Genomic DNA, 22,195 nt, shown 5'->3' with positions numbered 1-22,195 from the left:
CACTATCACCCTGTGTTCTAAACATTAATTACATTATACACACCTCACTATCACACTGTGTTCTAAACATGAATTACATTATACACACCTCACTATCACACTGTGTTCTAAACATTAATTACATTATACACACCTCACTATCACCCTGTGTTCTAAACATTAATTACATTATACACACCTCACTATCACACTGTGTTCTAAACATTAATTACATTATACACACCTCACTATCACCCTGTGTTCTAAACACACCCTCACTATCACACTGTGTTCTAAACACACACCTCACTATCACACTGTGTTCTAAACATGAATTACATTATACACACCTCACTATCACCCTGTGTTCTAAACATGAATTACATTATACACACCTCACTATCACCCTGTGTTCTAAACATGAATTACATTATACACACCTCACTATCACACTGTGTTCTAAACACACACCTCACTATCACACTGTGTTCTAAACATTAATTACATTATACACACCTCACTATCACACTGTGTTCTAAACATTAATTACATTATACACACCTCACTATCACACTGTGTTCTAAACATTAATTACATTATACACACCTCACTATCACACTGTGTTCTAAACATTAATTACATTATACACACCTCACTATCACACTGTGTTCTAAACATTAATTACATTATACACACCTCACTATCACACTGTGTTCTAAACATGAATTACATTATACACACCTCACTATCACACTGTGTTCTAAACATGAATTACATTATACACACCTCACTATCACACTGTGTTCTAAACATGAATTACATTATACACACCTCACTATCACCCTGTGTTCTAAACACACACCTCACTATCACACTGTGTTCTAAACATGAATTACATTATACACACCTCACTATCACACTGTGTTCTAAACATTAATTACATTATACACACCTCACTATCACACTGTGTTCTAAACATTAATTACATTATACACACCTCACTATCACACTGTGTTCTAAACATTAATTACATTATACACACCTCAGGCTCACCTCAGGCTCACAACAAAACAGAATCAAATAAACATGGCCTGTTCCTACCTTTGGCAGCGTTCTCCTGCAGACTGACGTCTCTAGCGTGGCGTGAGAAGCGGATCCCCCTGTAGGTCTGTTCTCTGATGTAGATGACCACCACCCCTAGAGAGGACTGGGCTGGGCTGCCCTGGTCCATAGCCTCTACAATCAGAGTCCTCTGGCCCTGGGTCAGTCCCTGCAGCTTCTCTGTAGCCTGGGATGAATGAATGAAAGTATTTTCATCTGAAGTCTCCCTATGCAAGCCATCCCTTGCAGGGGTTATTTAAATACCCTGATGAATAATGAAACAACACCTGTATGTCCCCGGTCAGAGAGTTAATGGTGAAGCCCCGGACAGGGCTGGCGAAGCGGTAGAACACTGAGCCGTTGGCCCCAAAGTCACGGTCCTCCGCCCGCATGGTGGCCAGGACGCGGTGGGAGGAGACACTGGAGAAGAAGAAGAAGAATTTTATTCTAGTTTTAAAAATCCTATACATGGATGTCCAACTAAAACCTGGGCACAACAGTAGATGATGGCATCTAAGACACACAACAGTAGATGATGGCATCTAAGACACACAACAGCAGGTGATGGCATCTAAGACACACAACAGCAGGTGATGGCATCTAAGACACACAACAGCAGGTGATGGCATCTAAGACACACAACAGCAGGTGATGGCATCTAAGACACACAACAGTAGATGATGGCATCTAAGACACACATCAGTAGATGATGGCATCTAAGACACACAACAGTAGATGATGGCATCTAAGACACACAACAGCAGGTGATGGCATCTAAGACACACAACAGTAGATGATGGCATCTAAGACACACAACAGCAGGTGATGGCATCTAAGACACACAACAGCAGGTGATGGCATCTAAGACACACAACAGCAGGTGATGGCATCTAAGACACACAACAGCAGGTGATGGCATCTAAGACACACAACAGTAGATGATGGCGTCTAAAACACACAACAGTAGATGATGGCATCTAAGACACACATCAGCAGGTGATGGCATCTAAGACACACACCAGTAGATGATGGCATCTAAGACACACAACAGTAGATGATGGCATCTAAGACACACAACAGCAGGTGATGGCATCTAAGACACACAACAGTAGATGATGGCATCTAAGACACACAACAGTAGATGATGGCATCTAAGACACACAACAGTAGATGATGGCATCTAAGACACACAACAGTAGATGATGGCATCTAAGACACACAACAGCAGGTGATGGCATCTAAGACACACAACAGCAGGTGATGGCATCTAAGACACACAACAGCAGGTGATGGCATCTAAGACACACAACAGCAGGTGATGGCATCTAAGACACACAACAGTAGATGATGGCATCTAAGACACACATCAGTAGATGATGGCATCTAAGACACACAACAGTAGATGATGGCATCTAAGACACACAACAGCAGGTGATGGCATCTAAGACACACAACAGTAGATGATGGCATCTAAGACACACAACAGCAGGTGATGGCATCTAAGACACACAACAGCAGGTGATGGCATCTAAGACACACAACAGCAGGTGATGGCATCTAAGACACACAACAGCAGGTGATGGCATCTAAGACACACAACAGTAGATGATGGCGTCTAAAACACACAACAGTAGATGATGGCATCTAAGACACACATCAGCAGGTGATGGCATCTAAGACACACACCAGTAGATGATGGCATCTAAGACACACAACAGTAGATGATGGCATCTAAGACACACAACAGCAGGTGATGGCATCTAAGACACACAACAGTAGATGATGGCATCTAAGACACACAACAGTAGATGATGGCATCTAAGACACACAACAGTAGATGATGGCATCTAAGACACACAACAGTAGATGATGGCATTAAGACACACAACAGCAGGTGATGGCATCTAAGACACACAACAGTAGATGATGGCATCAAAGACACACAACAGCAGGTGATGGCATCTAAGACACACAACAGCAGGTGATGGCATTAAGACACACATCAGCAGGTGATGGCATCTAAGACACACACCAGTAGATGATGGCATCTAAAACACACAACAGTAGATGATGGCATCTAAGACACACAACAGCAGGTGATGGCATCTAAGACACACAACAGTAGATGATGGCATCTAAGACACACAACAGTAGAGGATGGCATCAAAGACACACAACAGCAGGTGATGGCATCTAAGACACACAACAGTAGATGATGGCATCTAAGACACACAACAGCAGGTGATGGCATCTAAGACACACAACAGTAGATGATGGCATCTAAGACACACAACAGTAGATGATGGCATCTAAGACACACAACAGCAGGTGATGGCATCTAAGACACACAACAGTAGATGATGGCATCTAAGACACACAACAGTAGATGATGGCATCTAAGACACACAACAGTAGATGATGGCATCTAAGACACACAACAGTAGATGATGGCATCTAAGACACACAACAGCAGGTGATGGCATCTAAGACACACAACAGCAGGTGATGGCATCTAAGACACACAACAGCAGGTGATGGCATCTAAGACACACAACAGTAGATGATGGCATCTAAGACACACAACAGCAGGTGATGGCATCTAAGACACACAACAGCAGGTGATGGCATCTAAGACACACAACAGTAGATGATGGCATCAAAGACACACAACAGCAGGTGATGGCATCTAAGACACACAACAGCAGGTGATGGCATCTAAGACACACAACAGCAGGTGATGGCATCTAAGACACACAACAGCAGGTGATGGCATCTAAGACACACAACAGTAGATGATGGCGTCTAAAACACACAACAGTAGATGATGGCATCTAAGACACACATCAGCAGGTGATGGCATCTAAGACACACACCAGTAGATGATGGCATCTAAGACACACAACAGTAGATGATGGCATCTAAGACACACAACAGCAGGTGATGGCATCTAAGACACACAACAGTAGATGATGGCATCTAAGACACACAACAGTAGATGATGGCATCTAAGACACACAACAGTAGATGATGGCATCTAAGACACACAACAGTAGATGATGGCATTAAGACACACAACAGCAGGTGATGGCATCTAAGACACACAACAGTAGATGATGGCATCAAAGACACACAACAGCAGGTGATGGCATCTAAGACACACAACAGCAGGTGATGGCATTAAGACACACATCAGCAGGTGATGGCATCTAAGACACACACCAGTAGATGATGGCATCTAAAACACACAACAGTAGATGATGGCATCTAAGACACACAACAGCAGGTGATGGCATCTAAGACACACAACAGTAGATGATGGCATCTAAGACACACAACAGTAGAGGATGGCATCAAAGACACACAACAGCAGGTGATGGCATCCAAGACACACAACAGTAGATGATGGCATCTAAGACACACAACAGCAGGTGATGGCATCTAAGACACACAACAGTAGATGATGGCATCTAAGACACACAACAGTAGATGATGGCATCTAAGACACACAACAGCAGGTGATGGCATCTAAGACACACAACAGTAGATGATGGCATCTAAGACACACAACAGTAGATGATGGCATCTAAGACACACAACAGTAGATGATGGCATCTAAGACACACAACAGTAGATGATGGCATCTAAGACACACAACAGCAGGTGATGGCATCTAAGACACACAACAGCAGGTGATGGCATCTAAGACACACAACAGCAGGTGATGGCATCTAAGACACACAACAGTAGATGATGGCATCTAAGACACACAACAGCAGGTGATGGCATCTAAGACACACAACAGCAGGTGATGGCATCTAAGACACACAACAGTAGATGATGGCATCAAAGACACACAACAGTAGATGATGGCATTAAGACACACAACAGCAGGTGATGGCATCTAAGACACACAACAGTAGATGATGGCATCAAAGACACACAACAGCAGGTGATGGCATCTAAGACACACAACAGCAGGTGATGGCATTAAGACACACATCAGCAGGTGATGGCATCTAAGACACACACCAGTAGATGATGGCATCTAAAACACACAACAGTAGATGATGGCATCTAAGACACACAACAGCAGGTGATGGCATCTAAGACACACAACAGTAGATGATGGCATCTAAGACACACAACAGTAGAGGATGGCATCAAAGACACACAACAGCAGGTGATGGCATCTAAGACACACAACAGTAGATGATGGCATCTAAGACACACAACAGCAGGTGATGGCATCTAAGACACACAACAGTAGATGATGGCATCTAAGACACACAACAGTAGATGATGGCATCTAAGACACACAACAGCAGGTGATGGCATCTAAGACACACAACAGTAGATGATGGCATCTAAGACACACAACAGTAGATGATGGCATCTAAGACACACAACAGTAGATGATGGCATCTAAGACACACAACAGTAGATGATGGCATCTAAGACACACAACAGCAGGTGATGGCATCTAAGACACACAACAGCAGGTGATGGCATCTAAGACACACAACAGCAGGTGATGGCATCTAAGACACACAACAGTAGATGATGGCATCTAAGACACACAACAGCAGGTGATGGCATCTAAGACACACAACAGCAGGTGATGGCATCTAAGACACACAACAGCAGGTGATGGCATCTAAGACACACAACAGCAGGTGATGGCATGCAACAAAGAAGACATGTGAAAGACAAAACAGTACAGATAAACCCTCCGGATGCAAGCCCACTCCAAACCAGATTCTTCCTTGTCAGACATGGGATTCGAACTGACAAACTTCCTGTTCGCTAACCTGTAGGCTACCTACCTGGAGGCAGAGATGTTGATAACCAGGGGATCCTGGATGAAGAATGGAGTGTTGTCGTTCACGTCCTGTACATACACATTGACCGTGGCGGTGGAGTTGCGTGGGCTGGCGGGGGACGAGTCTGTGGCACAGACATCGAAAGTGTACGACGCTGTTCGTTCCCGGTCGAGTGGCGCGGCGGTGATGACATGTCCCGTGTGCTGGTCAATGATGAACATGCCCTGGGAACCGCGCGACAGGAAGTACAGCACCTGGGATGAGAACAGAGCACAGTCGATTAGATTAGATTACAAAAAGTAACATCACTTTTAATGCTTAATGAAGCCTTCATTAACCCTTTGAAGGTCTAGATAGATGGCTTCCTTTTGTTAGCAAAATGTCATAAAGGGTGGCAAAAGTGTTATGCTACATTTGGCAAACCTTAAGGGGGCTCAGGAGTCATAGGGCTCTAATCAAAAGTAGTACACTATGTAGGGACTAGGGTGCCATTTGGGACGCACGCCTATGAGTTCAGTCTGTGTACCTGGCTGTTAGACCCTTGGTCCAGGTCAGTAGCAGAGACCTCCAGCACCAGGGAGCCAATAGGAGCATCCTCAGAGAGGTCAGCGGTGTAGCTGGGGCTGGTGAACTGGGGGCTGTGGTCGTTGACGTCCAGGAGAGTGACCTCTACTGTGGCCGTGCTGCTCAGGGCCGGAGAGCCCCCGTCAAGGGCTGTCACTGTCAGACTGTACCTGGCCCTACGTTCCCTGTCCAGTGGTCTGGAGGTGGAGAGAACACCTGACTTCCTGTCCACACGGAAGTCACCTGATGGGTCGCCTGCTAGAGGAGGAAGGGAGGAAGTGGGAGAAACAGAAGAGGAAAAAGGAAGCGAGGAGGAGGCGAGAAAGAGATGCAGAATATGAAAGGTAAATCTCACAATTGCGATCAATGGATCAGTAAATTATAAATTCAATTGGATTCCTGTGATCTACAAATAGTTGGATCTTACCTGTGATCTTGTAGGTCATCTCTCCGCTGTCCCCAGTGTCCAGGTCCGTAGCTCTGAGGGTGAACAGCTCAACAGCCTCCATGTTCTCAGGCACCTCCAGACTGTAGTACAGTCTACTGAACGTTGGGGCGTTGTCATTCTCATCCAACATCCGGATCCTCACTGACGCCCGGGCAAAGTTAGGAGGCATGCCACCGTCTCGGGCATACACTGGACAAAAGGGGAGATTAGGAATTAAACAAGGCTTCAGCAGTCTCAAAGTGTTTGTTATGTATTTATTAACTAAACCATATTGTGTTTCTTAAGAGAGATTTAAGACAAACAGAGAAAATAACATCAACATGGCCATTGTACCACTCATGTATCCCATAAAATCAGAACTATAAAAACATGGCCAGTTTGGAATGTTGTGGGTTCCTCATATAAAGGGCCAGTTAACTGTCAGAGTGTACAGTTGTGGGGCCTCTCTGTCCAGGGCTTTAGTGGTTAGGATTAGGATAAGGGTCAGGGTTAAGGACCAGGGTTAGAGCCAGGAGTTAGGCTGAGGGGTTACGGGTTAAGGGTCAGGGGACAGGGTTACGGGTTAAGGGTCAGGGGACAGGGTAAAATGTTATGGTGAGAGCCAGTTACCTGTCAGTGTGTATTGTTCCTGTGCCTCTCTGTCCAGGGCTTTAGTGGTGGTTATAACACCTGTAGCTGGGTGAATGCTGAAACCCTCATCAGAGATGCCTCCATATGTCACCTGGCCATTGGTACCTGGCGAGAGAGAGACAGAAAGAGAGAGGAGCAGCATATGAAGTCAAACCCGAATACTATCTGTCAGCAGCCTACACCATCCCCTTGGCCCTTACCTTCAATGTTCTGAAGATGTGAAGGGTCTGGGTAGGTATACACACTGCAGCAGTGGTGGAGCTTCCACAATATTGCTTCCATCTTACAGATACAGTTTGAAAACATCAAAGGGTTAGGGCCAAGGGGAAGTGGTAGGGAGAAGGATTGGAGCCGGCTGTGTAAGTCAAATGGGCATCATTTTCATAGGGAGCTGGGCCGGCAGAGTGCTATTCCATTCAGTCATGTTATACTTTGAGCCCTCTCTACCCCCGGGCACTGAAAACATGCGCAAATAAGTGTTGCGAAAAAAACACGATAATTTTTTCTCACCAAAAAGAGCAAAGACAGCAGCATTCCTGTTTTTATTTGTTTGTAGTTGGTTTTGCTGTGTAAGCGGATGGCTGGGCTGCACCGGGGTGGGCGGAGGCTGGTAGATTGTGTGTGTGTGTGTGTGTTGTGTTGTGTGTGTGTGATAGCGTGCTAACAGAGAAAGACTCTGGCACCATCACCTTACCCCACTAATCACCCTGGAGAGAAACTTTATAATCCTTCTGGGTTATGTGCTCTTGACTAACTCCAGGGGAATGTGAAAACACACACACACACTCACACAAACAGACACACACACACACTCACCGTCCCCCAGCACGGTCTTCAATTAAAACCAACTGTTACTGCCGATGCTGATGATGTGAACATACGTTGAACACATGGAGGATCAACACTTAGAACAAGAGGCTCTGCTGGCTGACTCTGAGTTCAATTTTTTTAAAGAAACAGTACAGCAAATATGTAGAAGAACTGTGTGTCTTCATGTGTACTTTGTATATTACTATGTCATAAAGAAAGCCACCATAACATATAGTTTATGATGAGGGCTTTACAGTCATGTGCTTGTCAGTGCTGTATACTATGTATGTAACGACTGAATCTCCTGTGTTAGCCCACTGAGCTCAAGCCTAGCATCTCTCACCTTGGTCCAGGTCGGAGGCCGACACCACCAGAACAGTGGTTCCTGCAGGCTGGTTCTCTGTAATCTGGGCTTGGTACTGGTTCTCCTGGAACCAGGGCACCTGGTCATTCACGTCGATGACCTGGACAGACAGCAGCTGGCTGGATGAGAGCGCTGGTACCCCGTAGTCCTGGGCTACGATGGTCAGGTTGAACAGGACCTGCTCCTCCCGGTCGATGGGCTTCAGGATAGACAGAGAACCTGGAAAAGTAGAGGAGAGGGGTAAGAGAGGGAGCCTGGGGTGGAGGAGAGGAGTTAGAGAGGGAGCCTGGGGTGGAGGAGAGGGGTAAGAAAAGGATCCTGGGGTGGAGGAGAGGGGTTAGAGAGGGAGCCTGTGGTGGAGGAGAGGAGAGGGGTTAGAGAGGGAGCCAGGGGTGGAGGAGAGGAGAGGGGTTAGAGAGGGAGCCTGGGGTGGAGGAGAGGAGAGGGGTTAGAGAAGAGGAGATGAGATGATACATATTCAAGGATGGAGAGAGAGCCTAGGGAGAGCCCTGGTCAAAAGTAGTGAACTTAGTTGGGATGCAGGGTGCTATTGGGACGCAGACTCAGCTGGTCCCTGTCCCTACCTATTGTGCAGTCACACCCTGTGAAAGGTCCCTGTGGTCCAGCGCAATTCTGCTAGCTTCAACTTCTACTGCTAGCTTTAACACACTGCTAGCTTCAACTTTCACTGCTTGCTCCAACACTCTGCTAGCTTCAACTTTCACTGCTAGCTCCAACACTCCACTAGCGTCAACTTTCACTGCTAGCTCCAACACTCTGCTAGCTTCAACTTTCACTGCTAGCTCCAACACTCTGCGAGCTTCAACTTTCACTGCTAGCTCCAACACTCTGTGAGCTTCAACTTTCACTGCTAGCTTTAGCACTCTGCTAGCTTCAACTTTCACTGCTAGCTCCAACACTCTGCTAGCTTCAACTTTCACTGCTAGCTCCAACACCCCACTAGCGTCAACTTTCACTGCTAGCTCCAACACTCTGCTAGCTTCAACTTCCACTGCTAGCTCCAACACTCTGCTAGCTTCACAACTCTGCTAGCTTCAGCTTTCACTGCTAGCTTCACTTCTCTGGTAGCTTCATCTTTCACCAGTGATTTCTCCCTCTCCGTCGGAGGCCAAGCGCTGCTCCTTGCCAAGTGCTTCACTTACTTACACACACCCACCCACCCTGTCCACCCAGTCATCTGTGTGTGTGGATCTATTCCCATGAAAGGCAGAAACAAAACACCAAAGAACCCCAACCTCAGACTGCTGGGAACCATTAAAGGAGCGATTAGAACTGCATGTGTGTGTGTGTGTGTGTGTTTCTCTGTGTGTGTGTGACTCAGTCCCTCTTTTGAGACTTTGATAACACCCACACACACGCACACTATTTGCAGTTTGGTCTTCTGGGCTTTGTTGTGGTGTGTGAGACATGCGTTGACCCTGGCTCCACCCCTCCCCCACTGCCCCACCAATCAGGAACCAAGGAATCTCCTGGTCGGCTGAGGCGATAGAAACAGGAAGCTGTCAAGATCTATCAGGTGTGTCACAGAGAGAGGCCATATTGATCTGGTTCCAGTATGTGTGTGTGTGTGTGTGTGTGTGTATACGTTCATGCCTTGCCCATCTTGAACTGGTTCCAGCAATGCAGGTAATTAGTCAGTATAATGACAGTTAATGGCATGAGTCAATCCTCTGACCGCCCAGGCCAGGGTCTACGATGACAGGAGAAACGGTCCCATCTCTACACATTCTGTTTTGGTTAGGTTCCCATTACACCGGGAGCTGTGTAGGAGAAGCCTACTATAGATCATGGTAACCGTGGATACTTCTGGGTGGAGGGTTCTTTCCACCTCTGGGCTCAATGGAAATATTAAATCATCAAACTATGTGTGTCGAGTTTCCCTTTGATCCAGATGAATCCCAGTCAACTCCTGGATTAAACCTCTTTATTTAGGATATTTTCTGGTCCAGGAGTAGGCTTAATCTAGGCCTGAGAATTTGCCCCTGAAAGTTTTAAATTTGTATCAATTTGTGTAAGACGACACTGTTCCCTACACTAATCCTATTCATAGAAGAAACTAATAGAATGTCTAACATGAGAAGAAACATGTGAGAGCAAGGAAACATCTTTACCTTAGTTCACCTCAGTCTTCAGAACTGTGACTGCTCTACTCTAATACAACCATACATACACAATAAAACACTACGTAAACTGGAATAGAAGACTGGAATTCCTCTCTCTCTCTCTCTCTCTCTCTCTCTCTCTCTCTCTCTACCCATGTGTTATTAGTGACCAGGCTTAGGATGGGATCACTGAGGAGTCACAACGGCTGAAACTATTCCAGCCACTAACTCTGACCATACTAAAGGCTCTGGGGCAAGTTATCTCAGAGAGTACGGAGATACAGAGAGAAAACAACAAACCCAAAAACTTAAAACAGAACCAACATAACCCCCCTCATCCCTCCTTCCCCTCCTGCCTCACTCTCTCTTTGACGGTTGCGGCTCATTAAAGCATGAAATTGAAATGGAGTCAGTGCTGTGCCCTCTCTTTCCTCTGCTCCCAGGGCCAGGTAACGAGAAGGAGAGGGAAGCCCTAATCTCAGCGATGCATTGCAGGCCTGGTGTGTGTGTGTGTTTGTGTGTGTGTGTAATCTCAGCGCAGCACGGCAGCCCTGCCCGTTGCGTGTCTAGCAGTGTATGTTCACTGCCAGCCACACTCGCTGCGGCCTTCTGCTATGGAAAAAGTAGTTAAACTGCAGCCAGATAGCTGGATCGTTACTTACAGCAGTGGTGGTTGTTACAGCTGCAGCAGTGTTGGTGGTGGTAGGGTTTAGCGCTCAGGTAGGCAGGCATACGCAATGTACTGGGGTAACTTCGTTAACTCTGATTCGTCTCTCACACGACATCTCTTCACACTTCCCTGTTTATACTGTTTTAACTGTGCTGGGGCCTGATTATAGGTTGAACCTTATGAGACTCTCTCACAGACTCAACCACATGCAAGCTAGTAATATGGTACCAATAGCCTTCTGACATCACACCATGTGTTTACAGTACAGCTGGCAACTACATGATTGCTCTCGTGAGAAAACAATACCAGTGTGCCAGTGTTACCGACTGGGTTTGAGCTCGTCCCCTGCATGCCACAAGGCTGTGTTATCCAGCTGAGCTAAAGCCTAGGCATTAGCTTGGGGAGCTGACAAAAGTATTCAGGTCTCAGACTAGGTTACCTTTCTGTGAGCGTGGCTCACCAAGCCACTTCCATCACACTAGGAGTTCTTTAAATGACCCACCAGTATTAGGGTTGAGGCTGAACGTCCCTCCAGCATTGCCAGTCTCGATGAAGTAGCTGACCCGTCTATTCTCCCCCTGGTCGGCATCTCGCGCCACAACGTAGAGAACCACGAAGCCCACAGGCTGGTCCTCCATGACACTGACCGCGGAAGGCGAGCTAAACACTGGAGCGTTGTCGTTCTCGTCTGTCACAAACACCCTCGCTGTCACGGAGCCCCAGCGCCGCTGGCTGCCGTTCAGGGCGGAGTCTGTCGCCTGTACGACCAGGATGAGGGAGGAAGTAACCTCATGGTCCAGTTCCTGCGCCAGGGTCAGGACGCCAGTGGAAGGGTGAAGGGTCAGGATGTCAGGGAGGTCAGGGTACTGGAACACAGTAGAATTAAATATAACTTTATCAGTCCAGGGTACTGGAACAGAGTAGAATAGAATAGAATGTTTTCAGTCCAGGGTACTGGAATAGAGTCAAATACAATATAACTTTATTAGTCCAGGGTACTGAAACAGAAGAGAATACAGAAGAGAATGACTTTATTAGTTCATCTGCAGAGATATAAATAATTATTCTGCTCTACTCCCTAAACCACTAGTTTATGGGGTTAAGTGTCTTGCTCAAGGGCACAACGGCAGGAGATGGTCTAGTTGCCAGTGAGTACATCTCCAATTTTCACAACCGGTCTGGAATTTGAAACAGCAATGTATCTGTTACTGATGTTTGCTTCTCTAACCCTGGGTTCTAACCCTAACTGCCAAAGGGGGCGGAGTTGCAATCTACTGCAGAGACAGCCTGCCGAGCTCTGTCATACTATCCAGGTCTGTGCCCAAACAATTCAAGATTCTACTTCTAAAAAACGACCTTTCCAGAAACAAGTCTCTCACCGTTGCCACTTGTTATAGATCACCTTCTGCCCCCAGTTGTGCCCAGATGTGAATTGATTGCCCTCCATCTATCTTCAGAGCTCGTACTGTTAGGTGCCCTAAACTGGGACATGCTTAACACCCCGGCCGTCCGACAATCTAAGCTAGATGCCCTCAATCTCACACAAATTATCAATGAACCACCAGGTACAACCCCAAATCTGTAAACACGGGCACCCTCATAGATATCATCCTGACCAACCTGCCCTCTAAATACACCTCTGCTGTCTTCAACCAGGATCTCAGCGATCACTGCCTCATTGCCTGCATCCGTAATGGGTCTGCGGTCAAACAACCACCCCCTCATCACTGTCAAACTCTCTCTAAAACGCTTCAGAGAGCAGACCTTTCTAATCAACCTGGCCCGGGAATCCTGGAAGGATATTGACCTCATTCCATCAGTAGAGGATGCCTGGTTATTCTTTAAAAGTGCTTTCCTCATCATCTTAAATAAGCATGCCCCATTCAAAAAATGTAGAAGCAGGAACAGATATAACCATTGGTTCACTCCAGACCTGACTGCACTAAAACATCCTGTGGAGTTCTGAATTAGCATCGAATAGCCCCCGCGATATGCAACTTTTCGGGGAAGTTAGGAACCAATACACACAGGCAGTTAGGAAAGCAAAGGCTAGCTTTTTCAAACAGAAATTTGCATCCTGTTGTACTAAGTCCAAAAAGTTCTGGGACACTGTAAAGTCCATGGAGAATAAGAACACCTCCTCCCAGCTGCCCACTGCACTGAGGCTAGGAAACACTGTCACCACCGATAAATCCACGATAATTGAGAATTTCAATAAGCATTTTTCTACGACTGGCCATACTTTCCACCTGGCTACCCCTACCCCGGTGAACAGCCCTGCACCCCCCACAGCAACTTGCCCAGACCTCCCCATTTCTCCTTCACCCAAATCCAGATAGCTGATGTTCTGGAAGAGTTGCAAAATCTCAACCCCTACAAATCAGCTGGGCTAGACAATCTGGACCCTCTCTTTCTAAAATTATCCACCACAATTGTTGCAACCTCTATTACTAGCCTGTTCAACATCTCTTTCTTATCGTCTGAGATCCCCAAAGATTGGAAAGTTGCCGGGGCCTATTTTTTGCCTTACCTCCCTAGTCTTACCTCATTTGCATACACTGTATATAGATTTGTTCTATTGTGTAATTTACTGTACATTTGTTAATTCCATGTGTAACTCTGTGTTGTTGTCTAATCTTGTTGTCTAAGCAGTTGTAAATGAGAACTTGTTCTCAACTGGCCTACCTGGTTAAATAAAGGTGAAATAAATAAAAACATTTTTTTAACTAATCCCAACCTCCTAACCATAACCTCCTAACGCTAACCTCCTAATCCCAACCTCCTAACCATAACCTCCTAACCCTAACCTCCTAATCCCAACCTCCTAACCATAACCTCCTAACCCTAACCTCCTAATCCCAACCTCCTAACCATAACCTCCTAACCCTAACCTCCTAACCCTAACCTCCTAACCCTAACCTCCTAATCCCAACCTCCTAACCATAACCTCCTAACCCTAACCTCCTTCTTTTGCTCTACTCCCTAAACCACTAGTTTAAGGGGTTAAGTCTTGCTCAAGGGCACAACGGCAGGAGATGGTCTAGTTGCCAGTGAGTACATCTCCAATTTTCACCACCGGTCTGGAATTTGAAACAGCAATGTATCTGTTACTGATTTTTGCTTCTCTAACCTGTGGGTCCTACCCCTAACCTCCTAACCTTAACCTGCTAACCCTAACCTCCTAACCCTAACCCCCAAACCCTACCTGGTGCAGGATGGAGTAGGTCAGCAGGCTGTTGGGTCCTGATCCATCCTGGTCCGAGGCCTGGAAGGTGTAGATGGATGCCCCAGGCTCCATGTTCTCAGGTATCACCATGGTAACGGGGTCCTCCGGGAAGTAGGGTGCGTGGTCGTTACTGTCCTTCACCTCGATGTCCAGCTGCACCAGGTGGCTGCTGGGTAATGTCATGGAGAAGTCGTCCACCTCTATCTGTAGTGTGTAGCGGGCAGATCGCTCGTAGTCCAGCTCCCTTGCCAGGTACACGTCACCTGTCTGACGGTCCACCATGAACGTTCCGTCTCGGTCTGACCCGCCCACCACCGTATAGGTCACCTGACCAGCCTCAGGGAGCTCTAAGCTGTCATGTGACTTCACAGAGCCAATCACAGAGCCCGGTTTGGCCTCCTCGACGGAGTTTAAGTATATGGAGAGGGAGTTGGCTTTGGAAGGAGCTCTGCTCGCACTCAGGACCTGTGGACAGAGCCATAGGGATATGGTAAGCATACTGTATATCCTCAATACACCACTCAGGACCTATAGACAGAGCCATAGGGATATGGTAAGCATACTGTATATCCTCAATACACCACTCAGGACCTATAGGCAGAGCCATAGGGATATGGTAAGCATACTGTATATCCTCAATACACCACTCAGGACCTATAGGCAGAGCCATAGGGATATGGTAAGCATACTGTATATCCTCAATACACCACTCAGGACCTATAGGCAGAGCCATAGGGATATGGTAAGCATATATCATCAATATATTGGTGTTAAAGGTTTGTAGGCAGCTAACTTCATCACCAGGTTCAATACCGAGAGCTGGCTGGAGGACAAAATTAGTAGCTAGCTAATCAATGTTTTTTATAACTGGGATCTTCAAACAATCTGTTAACCTTTGAGGAACATTTTGAGCAACTCTGAAAATCATTGACATTAATGATAATCCATTTAGCAAGATAGCTGAACATTAACACTCAGCAGACTCACGCTATGTGTCTAATAAAGACCATTATACATGCCTTGTGGCGGTTGGAGCTACATTTTCCAATACAACGCTAAAGAATCCAAATATTCAATGGGACGCTGTGAACCTGCAACAGATTTCCACCCTCCCACTCTCTTTTCTCACTGTGAATAAAAGAAACTGAACGTTTTAAGAGTTTTTTTTACAAACTCCCACAACAGGCCTGCTAGTGCTAATCACGTTTAATCAGATAGGCATGTCACTGCCAGGAAAAATAATAAGGGATAAAAGTCAACATAATCAAAAAAGGAAATTGTAGTGAGCTTTCCGATCTCACTGCAGTGGGCTGGACTCGGGCGTCTACAGTATTGGGTTTTTACACCTCCCTTGATGACCAATCAGAAGACCATGAAAGACTTCAGCTTTGACACATCGCTCCCTTTGTATGGAAACAGGCACCAGAAGTTACACATATACCACATTGTTCTAATAAGCCTGTTTTTCAGATCGCTCAAAGCAGGGGATGGAGTCACAGGGTTTAAATATCTGACAGAGAGAGAGAGAGCGAGAGAGAGCGAGAGAGAGCGAGAGCGAGAGCGAGCGAGAGAGAATAAATGAATGAAAGTGAGAGAGTTAGACCAGGAGAAATAGAGAGAGAGAGCAAGACAAGGAGAAAGAGAGAGAGAGGAAGGAAAATAAAATAGTTTTGTACTCTGATCCATTTTTCTCCTCAACAAATACTTGTTGATGCTTAATTCATTACAATTACAACCTACAATACCTTGATAAACCATAGGTATACTATACAGCACCACTATGTTGGCAGTCACTAAACAGCCCATGCTCTTTATGAAACATAATATGACAATCTATTAATTAACTCCACATTAGACGGCAAATTGAATGTCAACAAGCGTTAGAATTTGTGAGATCATATCCTGTCCCTACTGCTGTACTTGTCTTGGACGAGGGCTCTGATAGAAACATGTCAACAGACAAGAACAACACAGCCATGTTAAATCCTATTACACACTAATTATTACTCACATTCTTCACGTCAGAAGAACAGGAGAAATGAGGGAAGGAAAAAATTAAATAAATAAAGAACACAGAGACGGTGTTTTCCTGCAGCCATTACAAGACCCTTCTATTTTCCTGGAACCTTAGAGATTCCGGTCTGCGTTCCAAATGGCAACCTATTCCCTACATAGGGCACTGGTCAAAAGAAGTGCACCATACAGGGAATAGGGTGTCATTTGGGATGCATCTTGGATTTACAGCTACAGAGTTCCTTCCATTGTGCTGGCCTGGTCGGTCACTATTAAGTTGTATATTAAATATTAATTAAATTAACTTGAATGGTGTATTTTATGTGGGTGCATATCCCAGGCGGTGTCGTATTGAAGTGAGGCTACTGTATTAAAAGTGTTGAAGTCATTCAGTATGGTCTTGATCAGAGCAATCACAGCTGGTGATCATCATGGGCCAGATGGGAGCACTTGATTCATACCTACTGTAGTTTTCCATCTCTTTTGAAAAGTCACAGGGAAGGAGAAGTGAGGGAGGGAGGAAGGAAGGAAGGAAGGAAGGAAGGAAGGAAGGAAGGAAGGAAGGAAGGAAGGAAGGAAGGAAGGAAGGAAGGAAGGTTGTCAGAAATCAGACTGCCACGTCTATTTGGAACGACTTTGTTGTGAGGGGCCAGACTTCTAGAGCCAGACTTCTAGAGCCAGACTTCTAGAGCAAGCTTGACGTAGTACTTCTCCCAATACTTTAGTTAAATATGGGATATTTGATAGATTGGTGTTGGCTATGATCTAGTAGTTTTCTGACCTTTATGATTAGGATACAGCTAGATCTGTGAGAATCAAATCAAATCAAATCAAATTTATTTATATAGCCCTTCGTACATCAGCTGATATCTCAAAGTGCTGTACAGAAACCCAGCCTAAAACCCCAAACAGCAAGCAATGCAGGTGGAGAAGCACAAGGTGGTAGGGGATAGGAGATAGTAGTCTGAGGTAGGGCTCTCACCTGTATGTGGGGAGGTTAGGGGTCTCACCTGTATGTGTAGTGAACAGGTAGCGCTGTGAGAGGTAAGGAGTTATGGGCTAGGGGTTAGGGGTCTCACCTGTATGTGTAGTGAACAGGTAGCGCTGTGAGAGGGAAGGAGTTATGGGCTAGGGGTTAGGGGTCTCACCTGTATGTGTAGTGAACAGGTAGCGCTGTGAGAGGGAAGGAGTTATGGGCTAGGGGTTAGGGGTCTCACCTGTATGTGTAGTGAACAGGTAGCGCTGTGAGATGGCTGGCCTCGGTCAGTGGCGGTCACAGTGAAACTGTACTCAGCTCTGTCAGAGTGACTCAGAGGAGAGGAGGAACGCAGTTCACCTGTAGTCGGGTTCAGAGAGAAACGCTCTGCTCTGGGACCTGTAGAGGAGGGAGGGAGGGAGGGAGAAAAAGAGAGCGAAAGAAAAGGAGAGACCGAGAGAGAGAGATACAGAGTGAGTGAGTGAGTGAGTGAGTCCAGCTACAAATTGTTACACAGAGTTGTTTTTGGAAACAATGCCAGAGGAAAACAATGCATTCCTCACATAATCACTCATCAATCATTAACTTATACACAATCCCTCCCTTACTCTCTCCCTCTCTCTCTTCCTTCTTCCATCCCTCTCTCACCTGACATGGAGTAGTACACAGTGCCGTTCTCTCCCTCATCAGGGTCCTTGGCCTGTACTTTCCCCAGCAGTAGACCTGATGCCTGGCCCTCCATCACCTACAGAAGGACATCACAAGGTAAAACGGTGACTTGTTTCCTTCTCAACGCTGACCACTAACATATCATGTGAGACCCCATGCCCTAAGGGCCCTGGTCAAAAGTAGTGTACAATATAGGGAATAGGCTGCCATTTGGGACACAGGCTCACTATCACCTGCATGGTCAGTCCTCTGCCAGGCTGGCTGTGTCTGAAGGAGGGAGTGTTGTCGTTCTCATCCAGGACGGTGATGAAGGCTGTCCCTGTAGCGCTGCGCGGGGGAGTACCTCCATCCTGGACCACCAACAACACCTGGTAACTACTCTGCTGCTCCCTGTCCAGACCTACACGGGTACTGATCTCACCTGAGGGAGAGAGGGAGAGGACACAGGGAGAGAGGAAGGAGGGAGAAAGAGAGAGAGTGAGAGAAACGGGAGGGAGAGAAGTAATGATGAGAAATTAAAGGGAGAGCATGTCATCTTTGATCACCCCCCCCACACACACACACACACACACACACACACACACACACAGGCATGGCAGCAACCTGAACAGCTGCAGTGAAGGTTAGAGTTATCTCGAGAGCGGCTACACACAATCTCACAGCAGGCCAATTAGGGCCCAGCAGGACACTCAACACTGCAGCTAACCTGATTTATTTTCACAGAGAACATACAGCACAGGGAGCTGCAGTAGGAGAATGAGTGAGGGTGAATGGTTATGTAAATTGTGGTGTTGTGTGTCTATTCTGAGTGCCACATCTGAAGTTCCTGTGGTAAATATAAAGTTATTATACACGGAGTGTGTTAAGTCTTGAGACAATTGAGACATGGATTGTGTATGTGCCATTCAGAAGGTGAATGGGCAAGACAAAATGCCTTTGAATGGGATATGGTAGAAGGTGCCAAGCACACCGGTTTGTGTAATGAGTTTTTCCTGCTCAACAGTTTCCCGTGTGTCTCAAGAATGGTCCACCTCCCAAAGGACATCGAGCCAACTTGACAACTGTGGGAAGCATTGGAGTCAACATGGGCCAGCATCCCGGTGGAACACTTTCAACACCTTGTAGAGTCCACGCCCAGACAAATTGAGCCTGTTCTGAGGGCAAATGGGGGGGGGGCTCAATATCAGGAAGGTGTTGTTAATGTTTTGTACACTCAGTGTATCTTTTTTTAGTCCATTCATTAACCAGTCTTTGAACTACCTGTGTGTGAGTTGATCTGGAAGCTTCTGTCTGGGTGTAGGAGTCTGTAACTGAGCCTGCCGTTGAGCCCTGAGTCGCGATCCATAGCCGAAACCCGTCCGAACCCTGAACCCGCCGGAAGGTTCTCTCTCACGGCCAGGAAAGCCCTCTCCTGTGTCAAACGAGGTGAGTTGTCGTTCTCATCGGTCACCGACACCCTCACCGTGGCACTGCCCGTCTTCTTCAGCTGCCCGTGGCCTGACGTGGCCAGAACCATCAACATGTACATGTCCTTCACCTGGGCAAAGGTCATGGACACACTTTTAAAGGACATGACACTTTCAATTCAAGTTTGTCAGACGTTTTCAGGCCTCTAAAGAAGTCTAATGTCAGATGAATAAGACCAACATGATCGATATCAATCAAAGTGGCTAAGAAACATTCAGTGTGCGGGTCTGGACAAGTTTCTATATCTTCCTGTCACATGTCCCTCACCTCTCTGTCCAGGGCGCTCTTCACAAACAGCCAGCCGCTGTCTGCTGCAATGCCAAACCCTGCTGCGTCTCCGTCAGGTCTCAGGTAGTACGCCAGTGGAGAGGAGGAGCCTGAACCCGTGGTGTCCAGGCTCAGAGCTCGCACCTGTAGATGGATGAATTAAGTAATTCATCAGAAATACATACAAAACATTACAGAACTGACAGTTCTGTTTGATATGTGAGATATTATGTCTATTGTTATATACAGAAAAATGTGTCCAAGACAATGTTCCCCTTTCAACCTGTGGATGAACAGTATACATGATGTGCAGCAGATATTGGGCCGGTTTCCAGGATACAGATGAAGCCTATTTTGGATGAATCCTATTTTGGACAACAGAAATCGCTTTCAATGGAAATTCAAATGGTTGTTACTCCAGGGTAGGATTACTATAGTCTGGGTCTGGGAAACCTGCCCTCAATATCAGTTGTATCCAAGACTATTTTCCTCTTGGGGACAATAAAGGGTTCCACTTTATTTGGATAGTCCCATGTAGATGATCGTCAGATACTCAAACTATCAACAACCGATCAACTGCAACTCTGTTGATACATAACAGCGTGCTGATGTTACGTTTAGGGATAGTTAGAAGATATTTTTGTTGGCTGTTAGTTGAACAATCTACAGGACATACCTGTAGGAAGCGTGTGCTGAGCGGCGTGTTCTCCCTCAGCTCCATGCGGTAGGTCAGGGTGTCGAACACGGGACCGTGGTCGTTCTCCGCCTGGACGTGCACCACCAGCATCATGGTAGAGCTTAGCTGCGGCGCGCCGCCATCTTTAGCTGTCACCGTCAGGTCGTAACGCGGCGTTACGTCGTATGACAGCCCGCCAACCAGCCGGATCTCCCCTGTGCTGCGCTCCATGGAAAAGGTTCTTTGACCTCCGATTAAGGTCGCGGTGGAGGAAAGATCAAAGGTCATCTGGCCGTTGAGGCCAGAGTCCCGGTCTTTGGCCTGGACTCTGTAGACCACGGTCCCTATCTCTGTGTGCTCCGGGAGGAGGAGAGACTCAGAAGAGGAGGGCAGGAAGACAGGAGCGTTGTCGTTGATGTCCTGGATGGTGATGTGGACGTGGGTCTGACCGAAGGCAGGGGGGCTGCCGCTACGAGCCTGGAGCACCAGGGTTAGAGAAGGCTGGGCCTCGTGGTCCAGAGGAAAGCTGGTCCGCAGGGCACCACTCTCTGGGTCCACAGTGAAGTAGCCAGCAGGGTCTCCAGAGGAGATGGTGTACAGGATGTCCTTACTGGGGCCGCCTGGGAACAGACAGGGGAAGTTGAATGTTTTATTATACACATGGTATACACCATCCAACGAAATGCTTACTTGCAGGTTCTTTATCAACAACGCAACAACAATAAGAAATAATAAAAGATAACAATATGAACATAAAGTAAATGGCTCAGTAGAAAAGAATACATATCTTAGCATAAGTATAATACAGGAAGGAACCATTTATAGTCCAATATTTTACGTGTATTGGGGAAGGGAGGCAAGTGTTTAAACTGTGCAGTATTTATCAATCATAATAACATTGGGTAGCAGCAGTTGTGATGTGTGTGTAGCATGTATGTGTGTGTGTGTGTGTGTGTGTGTGTGTGTGTGTGTGTGTGTGTGTGTGTGTGTGTGTGTGTGTGTGTGTGTGTGTGTGTGTGTGTGTGTGTGTGTGTGTGTGTGTGTGTATTTGTGTGGGTGTGTGAGTGTGTGAGTGTTTGAGTGCATGTTTGTGAATACAGATGCAATTGTGTGTGTGAGTTTATTTTATTTGTATCTTTTGAAGTGAGATGACAAGATCCAGAGCCAAACCAGACGAGGAGAATAGAACCAGACCAGACGAGGAGAATAGAACCACACCAGACGAGGAGAATAGAACCAGACCAGACGAGGAGAATAGAACCACACCAGACGAGGAGAATAGAACCATACCAGACGAGGAGAATAGAACCAGACCAGACGAGGAGAATATAACCATACCAGACGAGGAGAATAGAACCAGACCAGACGAGGAGAATAGAACCATACCAGACG

The 22,195-nt window shown here is 46.5% G+C and overlaps 1 protein-coding gene across 1 annotated transcript in view; it reads right to left on the bottom strand.

The window, feature by feature from the left end:
• The window catches only part of LOC109909417 (protocadherin-16), a 176,074-nt gene that overhangs the window by 11,098 nt on the left and 142,781 nt on the right, over window positions 1-22,195 (bottom strand). Inside the window, exons 6-20 of the mRNA XM_031795799.1 lie at window positions 20,804-21,423; window positions 20,128-20,271; window positions 19,654-19,930; window positions 18,627-18,814; window positions 18,373-18,469; window positions 17,966-18,123; window positions 14,715-15,200; window positions 12,012-12,375; window positions 8,696-8,935; window positions 7,522-7,647; window positions 6,892-7,101; window positions 6,427-6,722; window positions 5,904-6,154; window positions 1,368-1,500; window positions 1,081-1,267 (exon numbers count right to left, since the gene is read on the bottom strand). Of these exons, the coding sequence (XP_031651659.1) occupies window positions 1,081-1,267; window positions 1,368-1,500; window positions 5,904-6,154; window positions 6,427-6,722; window positions 6,892-7,101; window positions 7,522-7,647; window positions 8,696-8,935; window positions 12,012-12,375; window positions 14,715-15,200; window positions 17,966-18,123; window positions 18,373-18,469; window positions 18,627-18,814; window positions 19,654-19,930; window positions 20,128-20,271; window positions 20,804-21,423 (3,777 nt within the window). The remainder of the gene's footprint in view (window positions 1-1,080; window positions 1,268-1,367; window positions 1,501-5,903; window positions 6,155-6,426; window positions 6,723-6,891; window positions 7,102-7,521; window positions 7,648-8,695; window positions 8,936-12,011; window positions 12,376-14,714; window positions 15,201-17,965; window positions 18,124-18,372; window positions 18,470-18,626; window positions 18,815-19,653; window positions 19,931-20,127; window positions 20,272-20,803; window positions 21,424-22,195) is intronic.

The sequence above is a fragment of the Oncorhynchus kisutch genome, linkage group LG18, assembly GCF_002021735.2.
Source record: "Oncorhynchus kisutch isolate 150728-3 linkage group LG18, Okis_V2, whole genome shotgun sequence".
Classification (NCBI taxonomy): Eukaryota; Metazoa; Chordata; class Actinopteri; order Salmoniformes; family Salmonidae; genus Oncorhynchus; species Oncorhynchus kisutch.
The sequence above is the reverse complement of the archived record's forward strand: the minus strand, read 5'-3'. Positions and strand labels throughout refer to the sequence as shown.